Here is a 20,561-nt window from a genome sequence, read left to right as displayed (position 1 = left end):
GAAAAAGTTGCAAAATGAACAAGCAGTTCACTTCCACTTCTGGATTCAGTTCTGATTCCACTCCCAAAAAGGATTCAGTTTAGAAACTTGTTTCTTTCGTTCTTATGATTCTGTCTTGTGCAAAATTATGGTTCCTTCGAATTTCTGTAATAAATTTTCATTTTTATAATACTAGATATTAGAAATCATATCAAAGTATAACTTGCAGTCCAGATATCTGATTGATAACTAAAGTACATTGACAATATGATATTGTGAAAATGCGGTTATCGTTTATTATTTTATAGATCTTAAGTCTTGTTGGCATTTCCTATAGAATTCCTATATGCAACAAAAATTTCTCGATGCTGTGTACTTATAAATGTAAGCAAAAAAAAAAAGGTAGCATTTTCTACACTATAAATCTGCCAGAAAATGAAACAAATGTGTATGGTTTATGAACTTATGTTGTTTTTATATTGTGGAGGAAATAATGTACGTCTGTTACCTTAGCCTGAAGGCTAGATGCACACGATTGTAGCACCCAATACATTTGATGCAGATTGTAATTTTAAATTTTCTTCTTCGAATTTTCACGTTCTTGTGTAGAATGAAATTTGCTAAAAAAAAAAGTTGTGAAAGTGAATATTCATAATAATTAACGGATTATATATGTAATTGAAAAACACCAGGTTCAAAAGCAAAAATCATAATAAACATGTCTGGAAAAATTTCATTTTTGGACTGGAAAACCAAGAAATGTCGGGGAATTTCATAATCAAAAAATCGTAGCAACCCTGAATACGGTTATAAATACAAGTGAAGGTTTTTTTTTTTTTAACTAATACTAGGTGGCCATTTTTTAAACTGGCAACCACTATTTTAAGTCAACCATTTTTAGAATGTTCCACTCATTACATTTTTTCTTCATAGTCCATTTAACTTGTGTGCAAAATTCCTTCCTTGCTTAAAAAAATCCACGATCCTTCTTCAAGATATTGTTATGGATCATCCATAGTACAGTATGTTTTTCTTTCTCTCAAATAACATTGAAAAGTTTGACACAGGTACATTTCAGTACGTACAGAGTGGCCATAAAGTCTCAACCACCTCATTATGCGGAAAGTGCATGCAACTGGCCAGATAACGTTTTCCAGGTGCCAGATTGGAAGAAGGGGCCCTGCCATCTGACATCAACCCCATGGACTTAGCCACATGGGAAATTTTGACCTCTTGAGATATATGCTGTGAAGATCTCATCTCCTGGAAGAGAACCACAGCAACGGCAGCTCTGGATCCTCAAATTTTGGAAAATAATTCAAGAAAACATGAAACATTTGAGAATGTGTGTTGAGACTGGTGGCAGACATATGGTACACATTTTGCATAAGTTACTGATTTTAATCTTTAACCTTTAGTTGATATTAGATTGTGAGCAATTCGCACATTATCAATATGTTTGCATTAAGGACATATGCTGTTCAGCAGTTCTCTCACTTTATGGCCATATTTTCATTTATGGAGTACAAGTACATTTTATAAAGGCACTTTATTGGTACTGGTAAAAAACTTCATATCTTCAATTTTTAGTACACAATATACAATGATAAGTTTTACTTCTAATACACTGTTCACGCTGAAATCTGTTGTAAATAAAACTTCATGTACGTTTGAAGACATTACACAAGAAATCAACTATATCTGCTCCAATGTTTTCTTAAATATTGTATCTTAGTTCATTTATGCATCTCACATGCACTATTATGAGCTTCCAAGTATAACTGGAAGCTAGTTTTTATTCACAAGATCGATGCACGTTATTGTGGAAGTACATTTAAAATCTGCAACTTTCTTCGTGCTCACAGATTACTGTTTTCACCTTCACGATTTTGGAAATGCCAAAGTGCAACAAAAGTCCAAAAGCTGTAAGTATTCATCTGCTCCATCTTGCAGACGCCATGTGCAAATCTGAAAGAAATTAGCACAGGCTATTAATAAATTAAAAAGTGAATGAAAATATGAAATGTGACAATAACTTAATGCACGTTATTCAACACTTGGCTTTTACGGAATCATAACACTTGTAGAATTACAAGTGATCTTGATTTCTCCCATTTCAAATGAACAGTTTTGAATTGTGCAAAATAACTATTAATAGTTGTACATAGATATGAAATAAAACATATCTTTTTGCATCAGGGAAATGACGACAGATTAATCCGTATTCTATTGTTATTGGCCAATATAGGCATATCAGTTTATCAGTAAAATTAATGATAATTTTGCCAATTTGATATACCTATAAATTTAATACAAAATTCTGATTTTGTACTGTAAATGCATAATGTGCATTCATGGTGGTTGCGGTAAACGCGGTTTAAAATTACTTACGTGAAATTTAAAAGATTTCGTAATTCCGCGTTGCACAAATTAATGGTTCAATCCTATTAATTTCGAAGATCCACTGTCTTCATTCACAAAAGGGTATGGCGTTTGAAGCGGAGATGGTACCGCGTCAGTACATTGTTTGTTCCCGGGCGGCGGTGGTTGCGATTTTTCCCGTTCGGCAGCACTGGCGCGCGCATCTTGGTTTGCGTCGTCTGCTTCCTGTTGTCCGGTGGCGTTGCCAGTTGGGGGTTGGGGGGCTGGGCCGTGTTGCTCGGTAATGTGCCGTTCCTGTTCGCCGCGTGGCTGGAGGGGGGTCGGGTATATGTATAGCATCTTTTCTTTTTCAGGTCGGGGATCTTTCTGAGGACAGGGTGCCAAGTTGGGTGTGCTTGTCCATTGTCCAGGTTTAGTGCTGGTTTCTGCTGGATGATAGCATGGGTTTCTTTGATGGTGTTTTCTATGACAGAGCCGGTTGGGTGAAGTATGGATATGGAGGAGATGGTGTGGTTAGTGGAGTGGAGGTGTTGAGAGAGGCCTGATTTAGGTGTGTCGTTTTTGGAATCTTTTACATGTTCGTTAATCCGTTCTTGGACGGTGCGGATGGTTCTGCCAATGTAGGTGTTGTGGCATTGGCATGTGGTCTTGTAGACACCGGGGGATGCAAGTTTGGGTAGGTAGTATCTCTTGAAGTTGGGTAGTGCCCTTCCGATTTGGGATATGGGTTTGTGTGCTACTCGGATGTTGAAGGGTTTGAGGGCCTTGGCAAATTTTCCAGATGTGGTGGGGTGGTATGGAAAGGCAATCCATTTGGGTTTAGGATTTTGGTTCGGGTTATCTCTGTTTTTTGGATGTCTGAACTGGGTTTCTGCTTTTGCGCACCACATGGATAGTTGGCACTCGGTGTAACCGTTGTTTAGGCCTATTTCCGTTACGCACGCTATTTCATCTTGCAGGTCATCTTCTGTGCAGCTGTGTGTGAAGGCTCTTCTGTAAAAGTTCATCCATACTCCAGCTTTCTGTTTTGGTGGGTGGTTGGATTTTGCATGGATATACTGGGTGCCCGAACCTGGTTTCCTGTATACGGATGTGACGAACTTGTCTTGGAGTCGTCGGATGCTGAGGTCGAGAAAGTTGAGGCGGCCATTTTGTTCCCTTTCAACGGTGAAGTTTATGTTGGGATGTATGTTATTGAGGGCAGTTAGGAGAAGGGTTAGGTCCTCTTCCTGTTTGTAAATGACTATGGTGTCATCGGCATATCTTTTGTATCTTATATGAGCAAACTCTGGTTGGGTGAGAATTGACTTCTCGGCCACATGCAGCACTATGTTGGATAGGGATGCAGAAAGGGTGTTGCCCATCGCTAGGCCCCCTGTCTGGTGGAAGAAACCGTCCTCGAACTGGAAGTAGTTGTGGGTGAGGCAGGCTTGTAGAAGGTTGCAGATTTCATCAGTTACAAATGGAGGCGTGTTATTGCTGAGTAGCCAAGTTCTGGTGGAGTCAAGTGCAAGGCTGATCGGGATGGAGGAGTACATGTCCACTACGTCTATGCTGGCTAGTTTGCAGTTGTCGGCTTTGACAAAAGAGGTGACAAATTCTTTTGCCTCGAGGCTGTTTTTTAGGCAGTAGGTGAGTTTGTCATTGTGGGCGGTCAGTTTCTGGAGGAGCCATTTGGTTAGGTGGACACTTGGTTGATTGAAGCCGGCCACTATGATTCTCAAGGGGGTTCCTGGTTTGTGAGTTTTTGGTATGCCATATGCACAGGGAAGGCTGGGGTGGGTGTTCCTTAGTTTCTTCTTTTCACTATCTTGAAGGAGGGCACAGTTATCTATGGCTCGGCGGATGGCTGTATTGTATCTGCTTGTGGGGTCACGTTTCAGCTTTTTGTACCCGTCAGAGTTTAGTTTTGCTTGCATTTTGTCACTGTATTGGCCTTTTCCCATTATGACGTATTGATTACCCTTGTCCGATTTTATGCACCAACATTTGTTGTCCTGTAGCCACTTTCGGAATTCCTGTGTTGTGTTCCTTAGTTTATTGTGCACTGTGGGTTTATGTTTGCTAGTAGGTTGGGCATGTTGGCGGAGGATGATGGAAGCACAGGTAAGGCGTACACACTCGGCATCTTGGTTAGTTTTCGTTGCAAACGCTGTTTTTTCGGCAGAGCAGATTAAGTCTAGGGAGGGGGGGGAGTCATTTAGGAGGTTGAATTTGAGGCCGTGTTGGAGGAGGGAGTGGAATTCTGTCGGCACGGTGAGGTTGATTATGGTGCTGGTGGGGGTGTTGGGGTTCACTGGTGTGGGGGTGAGGGCCGGAGGTTGGGCACCAAGGGTTTGCAGTTTCTGTGTTAGGATTGCTGTTTTCTTGTTTTGCGACGTTTTTAGCATGAAGTCGATGTTTTGCTGGGCTTTTTTCCAGTCGTCGGGGTTGATTCTCGGTTGTATGTAATCACGGAGGGAAGCACATGTTTTTTGAAGTGATGCTATTTCACGATATTTATCACTGATCACTGCACTCATTGCCCGTTTTTCGGCATTGAACACGACCTTCTTAACACTATAGCTGGTGGCGGGTGTTTTCCACTTGAGGAATTTCGGGGTCACTTCACTGTTCCTGCATGCCTTGAGGAATGCAATATCCGCTTGTCGGGTTTGTATTTTCCTGATGTTACGCTCGTATTCCCGCATTTCCTTCCGTATTCATGGTGGTTGCGGTAAACGCGGTTTAAAATTACTTACGTGAAATTTAAAAGATTTCGTAATTCCGCGTTGCACAATTTAATGGTTCAATCCTATTAATTTCGAAGATCCACTGTCTTCATTCACAAAAGGGTACGGCGTTTGAAGCGGAGATGGTACCGCGTCAGTACATTGTTTGTTCCCGGGCGGCGGTGGTTGCGCGCGCCAGTGCTGCCGAACGGGAAAAATCGCAACCACCGCCGCCCGGGAACAAACAATGTACTGACGCGGTACCATCTCCGCTTCAAACGCCGTACCCTTTTGTGAATGAAGACAGTGGATCTTCGAAATTAATAGGATTGAACCATTAAATTGTGCAACGCGGAATTACGAAATCTTTTAAATTTCACGTAAGCATAATGTGCAGTTTCAAAACTGACTGTAGTCGCCTGGTTACACATACAGTGGAATCCAGATTTTACATTTTCCCACATTATACATTCAATATTGGTCACAACAAAATGTTAAAATGTTATACAAGTTTTCTCGATTTTACGTTTTCCTTCATTTTAATTTTTTTCCAGCTTGGTCCCCTAAAAAACAAAATTGAGGTTCCACTGTATTAATAAAGGAACATTTTCAATTTATCATATATACTGGTTTATTGGTAGCAAGCAGGACACTTTATATTGGTATTAGCAAAAGCCTCATATAAGTCCATCCCTACTTTAAAAAAAAAAAACCTGAAAAAGATGAAACAGATGAGTGGAAAAGGATGACTACATGTAAAGATACAATTATATGCCCTGGTTTTGTACTCATTTATTTCCCTAAGGCAAAACCCAATGCGGTCATCAGGTTCTTCATAGAACAGTTGCAATTTTATATACTGAATAAGTAGAATATTGGTTATTAGACTTGGCAAATTTTAAACAGATACAATGAAAACCCGATATTACGTTCCCGCATTATAAGTTTTCCCACTTAATATGTTCATCCAGTCAGGCCCCGGCATGTTAAATAATAGGACTTTCACCTCGATCTTACGTTCGCTCTAACTCCCGTTTCCCGCTTTATACGTTTTCCGAGCCGTGACGATATCTTTAAAATTTGGCAGAAACCTGTTTTGTTGACCGCGACTTCTCCCTGCTTTTGCAGCTGTTTCATTCACCACGCAACCTTGAACTTCCAGATGCTAGGCTTTCATGCGAGAGGAGGGAGGATACGAGCGAAGAGGCATGGTCTGTGGAAGGCTGGGGAGGGGGGAGGCGAGGTACAACTTGCTTTTGTCGCACCTTACTTGAAAGACAGGAAGGGACAACGGCATTTCTTGTAGTCCCTGTGAAGAATCAATGGGCCGATCCTTCTGCCTCAGAATCAGACAACAAGCACACTGTTGCCAAACCGATTCTCTCTAAATGCTGCCTTCCCTAGAGTTTGGACACATGTGTGACTGAGGTGTCTTTGTTTGCCCTTCTCCTCCACAAAAACGCGAGTGGAAAATTGACAATGGGACTCGTTTCCCACTCATTTATGGAATCCTTCTGTAAAAGAACCTGTGCAGACCTGCAACTCCTGTGCACCGTACTCCCGCGAGGGAGAGAGTTGGCCATGCTTCTTTATGGCCCGAGCTGAATGGAAGAATGGAAAGCTGCATGGGGACTTTTCGTCTAAGGTTTTTTTCGTTGTGGTCGCTTTATAGTTGACGGGAACGAAAAAAAAAGAAGGGAGGGAGCTTGTTTAGTGTTTGTAATTTTTTCCTTTCTTCTTGTTTGCAGTGTTGGAAATGGAAAATAAGGATTTGCCATACCTGATAACAACTGCACTTTCTCTTCAATGGAAAGTAGTTTCGAATCCTAAGGACATACGATTGGATCTAGTTCAATTATTTTTAATCTGAGGTTTTTTCACGAACGCTATATAATTTGGTTATCAGAATGAAGTTGAAAATGCACAAGCTAAAGTGATTTTTTTTTCTATGAGCAGATAGGGCGATATTTTACTCACTGACGTAAAAATATTCTTGCCAACTCAATTGTGGGGAAAGGGGCAGGGGGCGAAGTTTGGATAAATGTATTATTCTACGTGAGACAGAATGTTTCTCTATGCATATTACGTGACTCGTGTGCTGTAAAGTGACGGGGCCAGGAAAAAAATAGTGAATAAATGAAGCGTGCAGAAATATTTTCTGAGCAGCAACCAAATTTAGTCCGCATCTAAATGCTATTAAAATGTGGGTGATCTAAGCTACCGCATAAAGCGGCTCTGGAGCTCACCCAGCCTAAAATAAATTTGTACCTGGGTGCAACCTTGGTGGGTAAAGGCTGCCCAAGCGTGGTGCTGATCACATCACCTCCAAATTGGCAGAGATATAAGAGTATGTGGTGTAAAGGCAGCTGGAGCATGGTGCTGATCACATGATCTCCCACATCCCCTTTATATGCATCATGGCATGGTGCAAAATGCATGGGAAACTGTACCTTCACCTTTCTCTCATTTGAAGGGGGGTTGCTTTCTCATGCCCCCTATTGTATCATCACTAGTCTTTACTGAAAAGTGCAAAGTATTTCTGCTCAGATTTTCTTGCTCTTGTGGAAGTGACATCTTAACCAATTAACATAAAGGTGAAAAGCGATCTCCCGTCTCCTTTCCTCTGACGTCTAAAATTACGCAGTTGCTCTTGAACCTGAATACGTGCATTTCAACGAACATAGCGTACTGCAAGAAAGAGGGGGGTACCATGCCCATCTTCAATGATCTCATTAATCCGTCACTGTGCACAGCTATGCAGTAATTGAACGATTGAACCGGTTTCTCATTCTTTAATGCCCTGTGTCGGAAATCTTGCTCCTGTGTCTGAAGCATTGACATGACAACATGGGAGAGTGTCAAGCAGTGATCTCCATCCTCTCTCCCCCCCCCCCTTTCCTTCTTTTCTTTCTGCAACTTGGCCGAGCGGGAATGAGCACACTTCTGATAAGCGCTGCTCTACCACCTGTTTTCGTCTCCCTCCCTTTGCAAACCGGTCGGAGGGGTGTCTGGGAGCAGCAGGCAGCTGGGCACCGGGGCCAATGTTTCGTCTCCTGGCTCCAGAGCTATAACTCAAGGGAAGAAAAACGGCAGTGTTTTGAATCTCGCCTCAGAAGGTTGTTTTGCTTTGATGATTAGGAAATACGAGCAGAAGACACAATGAAAGAGTTTTAAAAAAAAAATAAAAAAAATATATCATTTTTTTTTTTTCTTGTTTTGCCTTTGGATAAACACCTTGAAAACACAGAGCAGTGCAGGAAGGAAATGCACATGATGCTAAGAATGATATAATCGCCCTTTTCTTCGCAACCATTCACGTGCTGAAAATAAATCACGCAATATTGAAAAAGTTGTCGGGAAGACCAAAAAAAAAAGGAAACACGTTATTTACGGGGAAACTATTGGTGGAAGGGGTCTTTGCCCTCCCCTTTTGGTGAGTATTTCTGAAGAAAAAAGGGATAATGTCATGGACAGGAAAAGATGGCAAAGTGAGGGCTGACTACTATTAAAAGTATTCGTAACCCCATCCCCCTTTCATAAATCATGTGTGCGTTACTGATAACTTCTTGTGACATCTAAAAATGTGTAAGTTTGACGAAGCTTGTTTTGTTCACTTCATGCTGTTGGGCTGATCGGGACTGGATACATATGCAGCTAAAAGTGGAATCTGAATCATTCTGCATGTCTTCAGGACACTTTGATTGCAGTATATAAAAATGCTTGACATCCAGCTATAAATGATCACCTACCCCTCTAATTACCCAGGGCTTCAAAAACTAGCAACTAATGACCAGTTTACAGAGTAAATAGATATCCTACACAATCAAATGAACCTAATAGACAGCAGTTAGAAACAGTCATCCACCGTTCCTACCCTACGAAAGTGGGTCCCGTTAATCCGTCATTGACTTTCACAGCAGGTCTTGTTTTTTTTCTTGGAAATTCATAATCATACTTCTATCTCGTTAAACAATTTTTGATATAATATATCCCTAAAAAGTCGATTATGTAGTCATTTCTTACCCTTGAGTTTCACCCCTCCCTTATGCTTTCCCACTTTTTAAGTTTCCTACGTTTTTTATTTACGGGCCCCTGAAAACCGTAAAATTGGGGTTCGACTGTAATGGCAAAAATTTCAAGATCAGTTCATTACTATTAAATTATTACTGTTGTACAGTCACACATACTCCTGAGTTGTGACAACCCTACTGAAAGTCAATGAGATTGTTACAAACCCAAAAGTGTCTGTGACTGTACAACCACTTTGTAGCTGATGAAGCAGCACATGATTGATTCAGCCCAGTATCTCAGTATGTAGTTGCATAACAGTTCTGAAAATACAGGTAAATATTTTATGGAAGCATCATCACGAGAGCATGCTGTTTACGACGTTAGATGTAGTGAATAAAATAATTACATTCTTCAGATCTCCCTATGACAAAAGTTCAAATCCACTTTATGCACTTGTAGGCTAACCAGGACTGCATCTATACAGTGTACGCAATTATTATGTCAAAACAGATTCCCTAACTTTTCCAGGTACAGTTTCCAATGATTTGCTTTGGGCTCTTTTAACAGGACAATTGTTCATTGGAAACATGAAAGTTGTGACCCAACTAGGAAACAAACCATTCTTTATAAGATGCTTTAGTAAACCACTACATATTAGATCTATTAATCTTTAACATGCCAAATGTTTGTTTTTGTTAACCTTTCAATACTAAAAAAAAAAATGACGTGTGGGATTAGTTATGCAATTAAAAATATACAAGCACAGAAGAGTAATACATACTGCTAATTTTTCACAAACAGTTGACTTCTGCTTATCCGAAAGCTCTGTTGATTCTATAATCTTTTCATGTATTTGCTCCATTATCTAGAAAACAGAAAAATACTTCTAGAAAATTAATTATATTTAACAATTCACTCTTAACCACTAAAAAAAATACAATTGAGCTAGCCAAGTCTTAATTTCTTTTTCAATGTAGCTCATGAACAGCAATTTAAAATCATTATAGATATTTAATTATGAAATTTTATCCTACCACCTGTACATTTTAAAAGTATTAGCAAAATAATAATATTGGGTACTAAATTACTACAATGGAACTACAATTTTGCATTCCTCGATTGTACATTTTAAGTTTTTTTTCCACCTTGGTTCCCCGGAAAATATAACCAAGGATTTACTGTATGGCTCAATCTAATTGCAAATGAAACGAGGAAAAACTATTAAAAAAATAATTTAAACATTCTGTATAGACTACTCAGTATCTGTACTCTGGAATTGTATCAGTGATTAAATTTGAACTAATACTTTCCAATATTGATATAGCAAGTTCAACCTTTCTGAAATTCTTACTAATACTTATCCAGAAGAGAATAAATGTATATGGAATTTTTTGTTCAACTAACACAAAGATCAGTTAAAGTTTGAATTGAATTAAAATATGGAAGCAAGCAACTGATCTTGTTTTTTGAAAATGGCACCTGGCACACTGCGTTAAGTACTACTCACTGATGAAGGTGAAATATTTTTGAATAAAAAAAGGATTGAGGTAGTGACAGCAAATTGACGAAAAAGCCCCACAGAAGCCCGAATCACGGGACTTTTCCAATGAGCTGCCCATGGAGAAGGGCAGCTAGCCTTGCAATGAGCAGGTAATCTAGGCTAGTTAGGCTCTCTCTGAAGCCCAAATTAAAATGTAGGAAATAATCAACTTTCAAATGTGACTGATGCTTCTCTCTCACATGATGATCACATATGAAAGCGCTAGTGAAGGGTCACCTTTACTTTAAACCATCACCAGGCTGCTTCCTGAAGATTCTATCCCCAACCAGCACCTGATGGAAGGTGGAGCTACCAACACATGACATATTTGTGGTGGCTTCTAGCCCAAGAGCTGGACAGAGAAGTTTTTAGTTCACCCCGGAGATAAAACTACAGCGATGCCAATTCACTAACCAGCATGGGATTTTTCCCAGGAAAGGGAAAGTTTGAAATGAAACTACAGTTACAGAAATGGGAAATTGTCCTCCAAGCCAAGAACAACACGAGAAGCTGATGATCCCTCAACCAACCATGCTTTACAATGGTGATGTAAGTTTTGAACTGGGAGAGAGGACAGACTGGCTGACCAGGGTGAGGGGGGAGGGGGGGCAAAGGCCAGTTCACAAGTGGAAATCGCTTGAAGGATGTTTTAGAAAATTACGTTCCCTTCTGTGCGGAATTTAAATTATTTAGAGGTTGTTGCATTTAGGGTAATGAGCGAGTGAATTACATATATTTTATAATGATACTATGTGCTTGTGTCATGTAGAGAACGATAATGAGCGGTATAATTAACAAACTAGTGACGAAACAATTTACTCACCTTTTGTATGAGGATAAGCTTTAAATCGTGAAGATATGTAGGCCTCTGCCATCCCAAAGAAGAGAAGAATGAATGTAATATAGTTTTGTTATTCACTAATCGCGACAATGAGGATGAGTGACGATACGATGAAACTGATGAAGCGACATTCGTAAAGAATACCCATGCCCAGACCGGGATCCCTAGCCTCGTAGCACACTGTGCCAATAACCATTTTTACCACGGAGGTCGGCAAGAGAAGAATGGATTTCCTGTTCAAATTAAATATTCAAGGTAAAAAGTTTATTAAAAAATTTATTCTCGTTATGTAGGCTTACATAAATATTTCACAATATGAAGCTCTGTATTTTTTATAAATAACCATGAAATACTTGAAATGCTTTCCTTACTGTTTCTATAATAATGACACTGTGACACTTTTATAATTATTTGTAAGGTATGAATTTTTTTAATCACAGTCACAAAAACTGAACGAAAAAGAGCCTCCCATCACCCAGCATATGCCACTGTTTTATCCATATTTTTCATGTGATGCACAAGGGAATGATTCGCTTGTGACTTGATTGTGCTTGTGCTCCTCTATATATCTATTTTTAAATAAAACGGAAAATAGTTCATTTTGAGCTAATTCCCAGGTGTGTCACGCAATCGAGATTGTGGCCAGGACTTTTCTCTTATCTCGACCTGAACCTTAGTGGGATAGAATATCTGCGAGGCAGAAACCAATTAAGATATTAAACTGTTTTAACCAGTGTTCGAAGTGGAGAGGATTTTGGAAGGATGGCATACCCTCCCCTTTGGGAAAATTTATGCAAAATAACAATTTCCACTTCAAGCACAAGTTTTAAAGTACACAGTGGAACCTCGATTTTATGCTTCTCCGGCAAGCAAGGTCGAAAAAAAACTTAAAATTGTAGGAACATTTTATAACTTTTTGATCTATTGGGTCCATGTGAATGGAACATGTAATGTGGAGAAATGTAAGATCTGCATTCCACTGTATTTAGCAAAAAAAAAAATATTTTAGATGTTCTATCTCTATTCTCTAGTTTGTATTGTTTCCTAATAAGTTTCCACTTTGACTAAAATGATGTATATAGAAATTTTCATAGATCACCCTTGAAAAAAGTTCCATGATAATTTTCCACATTGTTATGCAAGAACATAAATAGTAACTTACGATACTACTATGCCAATTCTCTACCAAATGAGAGCTCTTCACCACAGCCAGGATTTTTTACTTAATGTTGAACTTAAATACAGTCAACTCTCGATTCTACGACCCCGGGTATAACGACCCCCTCGAAGTAACGACCCTTTTCCCGGGAACCGTGAAAAATTTAGAAAAAGTTGAAAAATTTGGAAAAAAAGTTGAAAAATTGAAGGAAATCGGCCGAAAAGTGCGTTGTTTTTTTTCCCACTCATTCCCTTCACGAGCGCTCTACCGCTCACAATTGGGTCTGAACTAAAAATAGACACCACCACACCATGCTTGAGTGATATCCAATACCACTTGACCTCTGCCCTCCCCTCCCTCAAGTGCACCAATGTTACCCCGCACCCAACGGCCGCTACCCAACGTGCCAGGCTTGTTTTGCCATGCTTTCTCTTGGATACGCGAGAAGAGAAGATCGAATGTGCTTGGATGTTATTTTAAATCGACCTTGACTTGTTTCCTTGTCCTAAGAGCTGCTGAAAACTCGCAGGTGAGGAGTGGGGGAGCAGCCCGAAATGACTGCTGAACTTGCAGTCTTTGCCAATGTGTATGGCAGGTCAAGCTCTTTCATCGATAAATACACCACCTTGAGAGATAAGATCGCAGGAATGTTCGAAAATACAGATGCGTGGCGCCTGGAAGTCTGGCCCATCTGTCCAGCTCTGACCTAGAGTTCAGCAGGTTCCCGTGAGTGAGCAACTTTGGGCCTTGTAGCCGACAACTTCCGGTAACCGCTTTAATTCAAAACGTGTTCTTTGTTCCCTGCAACACTTCATAAAAAAGCGAAACTGTTAGAGATAATCAAAGCCACATACGCGAACTAAAGATCGTCAACCCGCTTAATGCGTTGTCATCCAGGTTTCCACAAAAGTTTACTTCGATCTTACGTGCATCATAACTCCCATTTCCCCACTTCATACGTTTTCCTAATTGTGTCGTAATATCTATCTGCCAAAAAAGTGCTCCATTGGCTGACTGACTTCTCCCCTTTTTCCTGTCAGCAAAGGGGGGAGGGGCGATTTTCTTGCTCGTGTGCGCACACGGGCTGATTACAGGCGAGGGTGGAAGTGGACCCACCCCTCTTCCTTTAACGTCTAAAATGGGGCAACCAGTTCTGGATATATTCTTGAAAACGAACAAAAACAGAATAAAAAAATTAACCCACCCCCCCTTTTCCCAGCTTATTCTCCGCCACTGGTGTGCACGGCAATGTTGATAATTGCAGAATTCAGGTCTTTTTTTATGCTGTCGTCTGCATAGGAAATATTACCCGTATTATTGTCTGTTGCATGGTAAAACGTAAAGCAAGGGACATTTCTTTCTTCTTTACACTACTGTTAAAAGTTCCGTCTTCGACAGTTGCGTTATCTTTAAAATGCTGGGACTTTTCTCTTCCGCCACCTGTTGCTCCAACTTCCAGCCGGTCTCCTTGTTTTTACGATGCAGCTGGCGCCAGTGTTTTGTCTAGCGTCCACAAAGCTCTTGCTTGCCGATAACAGCAATGACTCATCCAGCGTGAAGAAAAATGTTATTGTTTTGAATCTCGCAAAGCTGTTTTCATTTGACGATAACGAAATTCGATCTCCAGAAAGGAAAACAAGAGTTAAAACAACTTCATGTTCTGCGCCTTCTGATAAGCAAAACTGTAAATTTAATTCACATCCGCTTTTCTTCAGAACCAAGAACCATTCATGTGAAGAAAAAAAGTGCTCAATGTAGGAATGGTCGCTGAGATCGATTAGAAAGACATTATTCAAGGGGAAAACTTTTGGAGGAGTGGGTGTTTGACATCGGGAATACTCCTAAATCCAACATTAAATCATCGATTAACGTGAGAGTAAATAACGATCTACCATTTTGACATGTAAAAGTGCGCAGTTTCATAAAGCTTGTTTTCAATTCATTTTATGCTGATGGACTAATCGGGACTAAATATACAGTTTAAAGTGATATTCAATTCCAAACCTAAATGACTTTCGACTGGGACACTGTTTAATGACGTGTCCTAGAATACGCATTGGGTGAAGATAGATTGCAAGTTGCACGTTTCCTTTTTCACGCTGGATTACAATGCAAGTCAAGGAAGGAGTTTGGACTGCTCCCTTGAATGGGGAAGGGGGGAGGGTGAATGGAGTTGGTTGAAGCAAAGAAAACGTGGCTTTTATTTTTGCGATGTATTTTACACAGCCGAACTAGAACGAAAATTACAGCCCCGCCTTTTTTTTTTTGTCTGGTGCCTAGAAAGGTTGTGTTGTTTCTCCCGAGAGATCTTATCTTACCAGTTAATCTTGTAACAGACAATGCTCCACTAGACACGTATAAAATCCAACATTCATTCTGCCCGATTATCTCCCGGCTTTTGCTGGCGCCAGTGTAACTGGTGTCAAGTTTCGCTTGCAATAAGCGAGAGATAGTTTTCCTTTCCATAGGTCTCGGTGCAAACGGCTTTCTCATGAACTGTAATTGTAAGAATTTCCTGGAAAAGCAACGACTGTGCACAATTGAAAGAAAGTAACATTATTTTTTGTGAAAACGTTTTCATGTTCTATTTTTCTTCTCACAACACCCGTCCTGTGCATAACAGGTTGTATAACTACCAGGATAAATGGTGTTACCATCTCCTATGCATCTTTGTGTCCGTTTGAGCTCCGTTTAAGCAGAAAATTGGGGCAAATTCCAATAACGACCCCTTCGAAATAACGACCCTTTTCCCGGGAACTGTGAAAGGTCGTTGAATCGAGAGTTGACTGTAATAATAATAATAATAATAATTTACAATGCAATATTGCAACTGTAAAATGGAGAGAATTTATTTTTTGGACATTTGCTTTATAAAGTGAATATTAAGGAGGTAGGAGGGTCTGCCCCCCCCCCCTCTCCGCACTTTGGATTCTGAAAGCCAACCTGAAGAAGATACAGCAGCATCTGGAAATAACTCAACCTAGTTTGATTTTCCTCCTTCAATCAACAGTATTTGTTTTTTAAAACAAAGATACCATTTAATTAAGTGACATTACCTGAGCAATTGAATATGCCTCATACATCAAAACATTCACATAGGATTCAATCTTCTTGTAATCGCCAGCCTGGCACACCTCCAGCAAACCATTTACCCATTTGTCAGGGACCACCTACAACACAACCGGAAAAATAATAAATGTGTAGACAAGGACAGCCTTTACAGAGCAACAGCAATAAGTTGCATCTGTACAAGCAGAAACAGAAATCAATACATCTTTGCCTACAGAGTCCAATCCAGGCTAGTTTATATTGCAAAATAATCCTAGTTACAAAATCAACAACATTGGCTATCCCAATTAAAAGTACAGTATGGGACTTACGGCAACAGAAGATCACATTGTGCATTCAACGTCTGCTGTAGAACATGCCAAAACAAAGTTTAGTGATCCACCATTTCTGTTTAGTACAAGACCAAAAATTCCATGTCAAATCAATGGTGCTTAGACAGGGGTGCCCACAGGGAGGGTTTCATGATGCGCCTGCATCATGGGAATTTTTGGGGGGATAAAATTTTATACCAATTCTATATATCTTCACACAAAAATGGAGGGGATCATTTCGTTTGATTGACTTGTTATTGATTTTGTTTTGGTTATTGTGTAGTTTTTCTACCTACCTGTGGGTGATCGTGGCGATAGGGTTAAAAATGAAACACCACATCTTATGCCTTTAGAACTGGTTTGGAAGAGAGGGACATTAATACTGGTTTGGAAGAGAGGGACATTAATACAAGATTAGTCGAGCAGACAACTGTGAAGAATAAGGTTCAGTACACTAACAATGGTAGTGAGGCTGAGCAGTTTTGTACGTTTTATCTTAGCAAACATGAAAGTGAGCCTAAAGTACCTAAAGTAAACATATATTGCTTTAATATGTCTGTATTATATTGTTCCGCAAATTTTGTCTGACCAAAATAATTTGAGTAAATAATTCGGCAAAAAGTGGGGGTGAGGCAAATGTCTACCTTTTTGGGGGAGTGAATGGGCACCCCTGTGCTTAGAAACACTATTTTCCAAGAAAATAAGATTATAATATATACAACACTACTAAAATCTAATTCCAGAGGAGTAAAACTGTCCAATGCATCACAGCTTCAAGAACCACTCAAAAATTCTGAGAAATGTTTGCATATAACTGCAGTGGAATACTTTTAAAAGAAGGTACAGCTATCCCATGCACATTATGACATTCTGAGAATGCATATGTGAGGGAACGTGGAAAGTAGATCTCCACACATTCACAACATAGAACGTGAATACATTTGACATTTGCCAAGGCGATGTGATCTGCACCATACTCAAGCCACCTTTATCCCTCAGGGTTGCCTCCCGGTATGCATTTATTAGAGGTTGGGTGAACCCCAGAGCCACTACATGCAGGCACATTGCTTGAAAAATTCTCACCTGAAATTATCCACCCTGAGAACCAAACCTATGTGACAGATGTTCTACTGGCTGGACCAACATGCATCCAGTGGAATACTTACATATTAATATCAATCAATATGTTTAACAACACTTCATTGTTATAATTTTCAGGCATTGGTATCAGTTACAGTGTATATTTTCAAGAAGCTTTCACTTCTTGGAACTTCATCAGGAGTAGCAGACCTTCTTGCCTCTCAAGCATAAAGTTTGCTCTTCTCACAGTCTTATCCATTCAAATAAACACCCTTGCATGGGACAAAAACATTTACCCCAACTTAAACCTGGGTAAATCACATATTACATTTCCTCTCCCTCTTAGACATCCTTACAGATCTTTGAAAGAAGAATAATTAGAAAAATATTTGAATCAATACAGGTAAAGAAGTGGGGAATGAGAACAAACAAACAGGTAAATGAAATATTAAGAAAATTAAGATATCACGTAAAAAGTGGATGAAAGGAGGGCCAGAAAGACTGATGTAAAAAATGAGAAGGAAATAGGAAACATTCACAAGACACTGGAATGTTTAAAATTTTAATCACCGTAGGCTGCATCTTCAGATGTAGGTGACAGACAGCAGAAATTTACATCTAAAGATGTGGCTCATGGTTGCAAAAATTTAAAACATTTCCAGTGTTCTTCCTATATATGACGTTTACTTCTGGCTGTCCCTGCCAATTCCCCTAAAGTTATGTACTATTATATATCAGTTATACAATTTTTTGAGTTATACGTTCAATGATTTCAGCCCCAACAACTATAGAAAGAATGTATTTGGCTATCAGAAGATGAGGAACAGAGAAGAATAAAGGCATACAGCAGAGGAGACCAAAGTTCTTATGAGTAAGGTAAAGTTGCACTTAGAAACTACGAGGGGATATCAAACATAATTGAGTAAATTTTTTACAGCCAAACGCAAATATATTCACAAAACTGAAATATACATTTGGAAGTACATGTATTTCGCCACCTTTCCACGAGATGGCAGGTGTGTGTCGAGAGACAGTTGTTTCAAAATGGCAGCTACGCTTGGGATGTTCGACACAGTTAAGCTGCGGAGTATGATTCGGTTTCTGTGATCAGAGGGACAGAAACCACCTGAAATCTATCGTGAGTTGTGTGCAGTGTGTGGTGACACGTGCATGACATTCACAAACACTTCAACTGCAACATGGAAGTTGTGACAGGCGTGCATCATTGGTTACGCATCCAGCCGAACTATTTTTACCGCATGGGCATCAAAAAATTGGTGTCACGGTGGGACAAATGTATAAATGTGAATGGATGTTATGTGGAAAAGCAGAGTAATGTTCAACCTTCAAAATGTATATTTCAGGTTTTGTGAATACTTTTTCGTTTGGCTGTAAAAAATTTACTCAATTACTTTTTGATATCCCCTCGTACATTAGTTTTTCAATTCAGCTGCATGAAAATCTACATACCCCTGTAACTTCGAAGACATCTTGTTTTGAGACTATATCCTTGCCTTTCAACCGAGCACATGACTGTGCACATGTGATCGCTCGTCTCATGTCCCCACCGGAAGTGTTAACCAGGCACTCCAAAGCTTCAGCATCATACGTGATGCTCTCTTTGTCAAGAATATACTTCAACCTCTTTGTGATCACATCATGACCTGAAATGGCACCAATATTGTGAAAACTTAATAACTTATTCAATCTAGCCGAAACATTCGTCATTTCATAGATATTTGCCCAAAACTTCAGAAGTAGCATTCATCAGTGACTAGAATGATTCAGAAAAAACTTCATGTTTCAAAGATAGCATGGAAATAAATAAAATATGTATCAATTTTTAATTTCGAATAACTTTTAAACTACAGCATCAATTTCGATGAAATTTCAGAATCTGTGCTGATTAATTATGGGATAAAAATTTAAAAAATTAAATAAAACTCCCCATAAAAAAATGAAGACTTAAATTACCAAACTTAACAAATTTTAATGGCCATATAACCATTCATCTGTATACCATATACCATGTTTTAAACACAGACTACCCCATTGTCACCGCCATCTGTCTTTTTAGACCAGACTCCATTATTATTGCTCTCAAGCAGCTAGTCAACTATCCTCACAATGCTGGGTCATCATCAAGATTTTTAGACTAACCAGTGGATCAAACCTTTGACAACTTGCGCCAAAGGGGGAGAGGGTCACAATGTCCTCCCTAAGTTTTAGAAAAAATATTTTGACTATCAACTGTGGTGTGGAACTCATCGATAATATTAACGAAGCATTGCCTGAGCCTGTATAATTAGACCCTAACCACAAAATACAAACTTACCTAGAGGCTTAAATCGAAACTTGGAACATCTGGAAGTGAGAGGTTCTATAATTCTGCTCACATAGTTGCAGATTAAGCAGAATCTCGTTGTTTTAGTCTCCTTTTCCATTGTTCGTCGGAGGGCAGCTTGGGCAGCACCAGTCATGGAATCGGCTTCATCCAAGATCACGATTTTGAAAGGAGGGCAAGGCTTCCCACTGGCAAAACAGAAGACAGTTTATTGTTCTATCAGACTTAATGAAGTGAGAACAAGGAACAATTAAGTCACACGAAAGATGCATGCAAAATGCACCAAAACAGTGACATAATTTAAGCTTTTTAGCCACTGCTAGTGCATAATTCTACTATAACTATAGCCACATGAATTATCTACAAAGATTAAAATAACTGATGATAGATATACCTATACACATCACACAAGTACATAAATATGAGTAAAAGAAAAGCAACTTACTCAGGTCGCACACCACTTGCTGTCAGCTGAGCAAAAGTTTTCACCTTCTCACGAATAACTTGAATTCCTCGTTCATCTGAAGCATTTAACTCCAATATTCTGCAAAAAGAACAATTTATAATAGGGATGGGTCGATATGAAATTTCGGCCGATACCGATAAAGTACCGATATAAAATTTACCGATACCGATAACCGATATTCTACCGATCCGATATAAAATTAGAAATGGTCCTTGAAGAACCTGAAATGTTCATTGATCTCCTTAATAAATGTGTGTTTTGAGGTGACTGCAGTGCAAGAGAAGCTAAATATTTAGACATTTACTTTTTAGAAAGAAGAGCATGGAAATTATCCATAAAAATTACAACAAAATGGCAGAATTTTGCACTAAATTATAAGATATTTATCGATATATCGGATCGGTAAAATAATCGGTAATTTTACCGATAAACCGATACACCGATATGCCTATATCGGCCGATACCGATACAGTACCGATTAATCGGTCCCATCCCTAATTTATAACATTAAAATTAACCAATGATAGAATAAATTCCCTAATGATTTCTCTAACAATGAGCAAAGCATGATTTAAAATTTTATCTTTATGGCCCATATTTTGAATTTCATTTCTTTTTGTTTTCCTATCTTCCAAAGCAAAAAAAAATCTCTTAAAACATTTTCATTA

General features: G+C 39.2%; 1 protein-coding gene across 3 annotated transcripts in view; it reads right to left on the bottom strand.

The window, feature by feature from the left end:
* Nucleotides 1-1,494: 1,494 nt before the first annotated feature.
* Nucleotides 1,495-20,561, bottom strand: part of LOC145994336 (replication factor C subunit 4) — a 36,253-nt gene continuing 17,186 nt past the window's right edge. For 2 of the 3 annotated variants that reach the window (XM_083130451.1, XM_083130452.1), the window contains exons 4-9: nucleotides 19,873-19,971; nucleotides 19,419-19,615; nucleotides 18,554-18,747; nucleotides 15,680-15,793; nucleotides 9,865-9,948; nucleotides 1,495-1,947 (exon numbers count right to left, since the gene is read on the bottom strand). In XM_083130451.1, the coding sequence (XP_082986577.1) occupies nucleotides 1,861-1,947; nucleotides 9,865-9,948; nucleotides 15,680-15,793; nucleotides 18,554-18,747; nucleotides 19,419-19,615; nucleotides 19,873-19,971 (775 nt within the window). In that variant the 3' untranslated portion in view covers nucleotides 1,495-1,860. The remainder of the gene's footprint in view (nucleotides 1,948-9,864; nucleotides 9,949-15,679; nucleotides 15,794-18,553; nucleotides 18,748-19,418; nucleotides 19,616-19,872; nucleotides 19,972-20,561) is intronic. The other variant, XM_083130450.1, reaches the window with a different exon arrangement.

Source organism: Lepisma saccharinum, chromosome 10 (genome assembly GCF_977018435.1).
Source record: "Lepisma saccharinum chromosome 10, izLepSacc3.1, whole genome shotgun sequence".
NCBI lineage: Eukaryota > Metazoa > Arthropoda > Insecta > Zygentoma > Lepismatidae > Lepisma > Lepisma saccharinum.
The sequence above is the reverse complement of the archived record's forward strand: the minus strand, read 5'-3'. Positions and strand labels throughout refer to the sequence as shown.